Consider the following 1,580-nt stretch of genomic DNA (forward strand, 5'->3'; position numbering starts at 1 on the left):
AGCATTAACATTCCACACAGCTTATAAAACCACCAGCAGTGAAAATATATTGATTTTTACTCACATTTGATGCATATTTGTCCTCAAATATGAAGAAATTAATGATTCAAAATGGCCGAYCGGAAGTCTTTTTATCCAAACATTTTAACGTCTCCTGGCCACAAAAATCACTCTTCCATGTCTTGAAGCACTCGATACACTTAATAACAAATATATTTTCATCTTTTCAGCAGGTTTAGTCAGATAACTGGAAAAAAACGATGGAAAACAATGTTTTCCTGTGAGCGTTAGCTTCCTTCTTTAGCATAGAAATACTACTGTCAAAAGATGGCCGCCTCCAGTTCCCACCCCTCAATATATACACCAAATGAAAGGTACAGTGATTGGCTACACAGCTGTGGCATCATAATGAAGCTCGGAGCTGATTGGCCGATTTTACAGTCAATTAAACCCAGAATGATGGAAACCGGAAGTTGGTCACTTGTCATATATTATTGGCTGTGGACAGCTGATACTTGAACCCAGTTGGTCCAATGAGGTGTCAATCGGCCTTGATGCTTTTTAGGTTACAACTTTAGCTAGCAGCTTACATAAAATATTTAAGTTGCAAGCTAAACATTTATCTTGTTAACTAATTATTTAATTTGTAAGTTAAATATTTAGTTTATAAACTATGACATTTATAAATGTATGAATCATTTGGTGAAAAACTGACTTTGAAAAATAAATCTGTTCTTTTTTATATAAAAGGTTTAAATAAAAATATTGGAGGTAATTTCTGACTGTGTGAGTTTACAAACAGAACCTGACACTGGACCTACTTACAGGGACACGGTTCTGTTGGGCAGGAACCTGGGCGGCAGGGTGTCCATCAGGTCCACATCCTCACACAGGACCCGGACCCGGACCCGGACGGGCTGCCTGCTCAGGTCTTTGGACCTGTCAGCCGAGCAGTGGCAGCTCTCCACCACCAGGTCCGGACAGGTTCTGCTGCTCAGACCGGACCCCCACAGCAGGACCACCAGGCAGACCAGCTCCCTCATCCCGGCGTCAGAACCCGCTTCAGGTTACGTCATCCCAGGTTCGGAGGCAGGTCGGAACCATCTCACGTCTGCTCGAGCCGTGCGTGGGTCACCTGAGTCTATAGGTCCAGATCCGCAGACACAGTCCTGGTTCCGGCTGGAGCCCGCAGCATCCTCCGGTCCATGTTGCTGCAGCCGAACCTCATCCGAACTAAGTTAGTGAGAAAGTTTCAGCTGCTGACAGCCAATCACAGACCGGAACGAGCAGCCAATCAGAACCCGCTCCGGACCTGCCCCGAGATCTGGCTCCGAGCCGCGTCCAGAAAGAAGTCCCGCCCCTCGGACCCGGTCCAGACCGGACAACAGAACCCTCTGTGGAGCTGAGGACACCACAGGAGGATCACAGACAGTGACACTGTCTGTTAGCAAAATATCTCATCAAACACTGGACACAGACTTTACAGGTACAGATGGGACAAACAGAGACACCTGGACATGTCTCAGTCCATCACAGAGACACCTGGACATGTCTCAGTCCATCACAGAGACACCTGGACA

The 1,580-nt window shown here is 46.4% G+C and overlaps 1 protein-coding gene across 1 annotated transcript in view; it reads right to left on the bottom strand.

Annotated features, from left to right (window-relative positions):
* The window catches only part of LOC106536890 (G-protein coupled receptor 124), a gene marked incomplete at its 3' end in the record, with an annotated part of 17,673 nt that extends 16,374 nt beyond the window's left edge, over positions 1-1,299 (bottom strand). Inside the window, 1 exon segment of the mRNA XM_014034236.1 lies at positions 826-1,299. Within this exon segment, the coding sequence (XP_013889690.1) occupies positions 826-1,043 (218 nt within the window).
* Between the last annotated feature and the right edge of the window lie 281 nt (positions 1,300-1,580).

Source organism: Austrofundulus limnaeus, unplaced genomic scaffold (assembly GCF_001266775.1).
Source record: "Austrofundulus limnaeus strain Quisiro unplaced genomic scaffold, Austrofundulus_limnaeus-1.0 Scaffold2018, whole genome shotgun sequence".
NCBI lineage: Eukaryota > Metazoa > Chordata > Actinopteri > Cyprinodontiformes > Rivulidae > Austrofundulus > Austrofundulus limnaeus.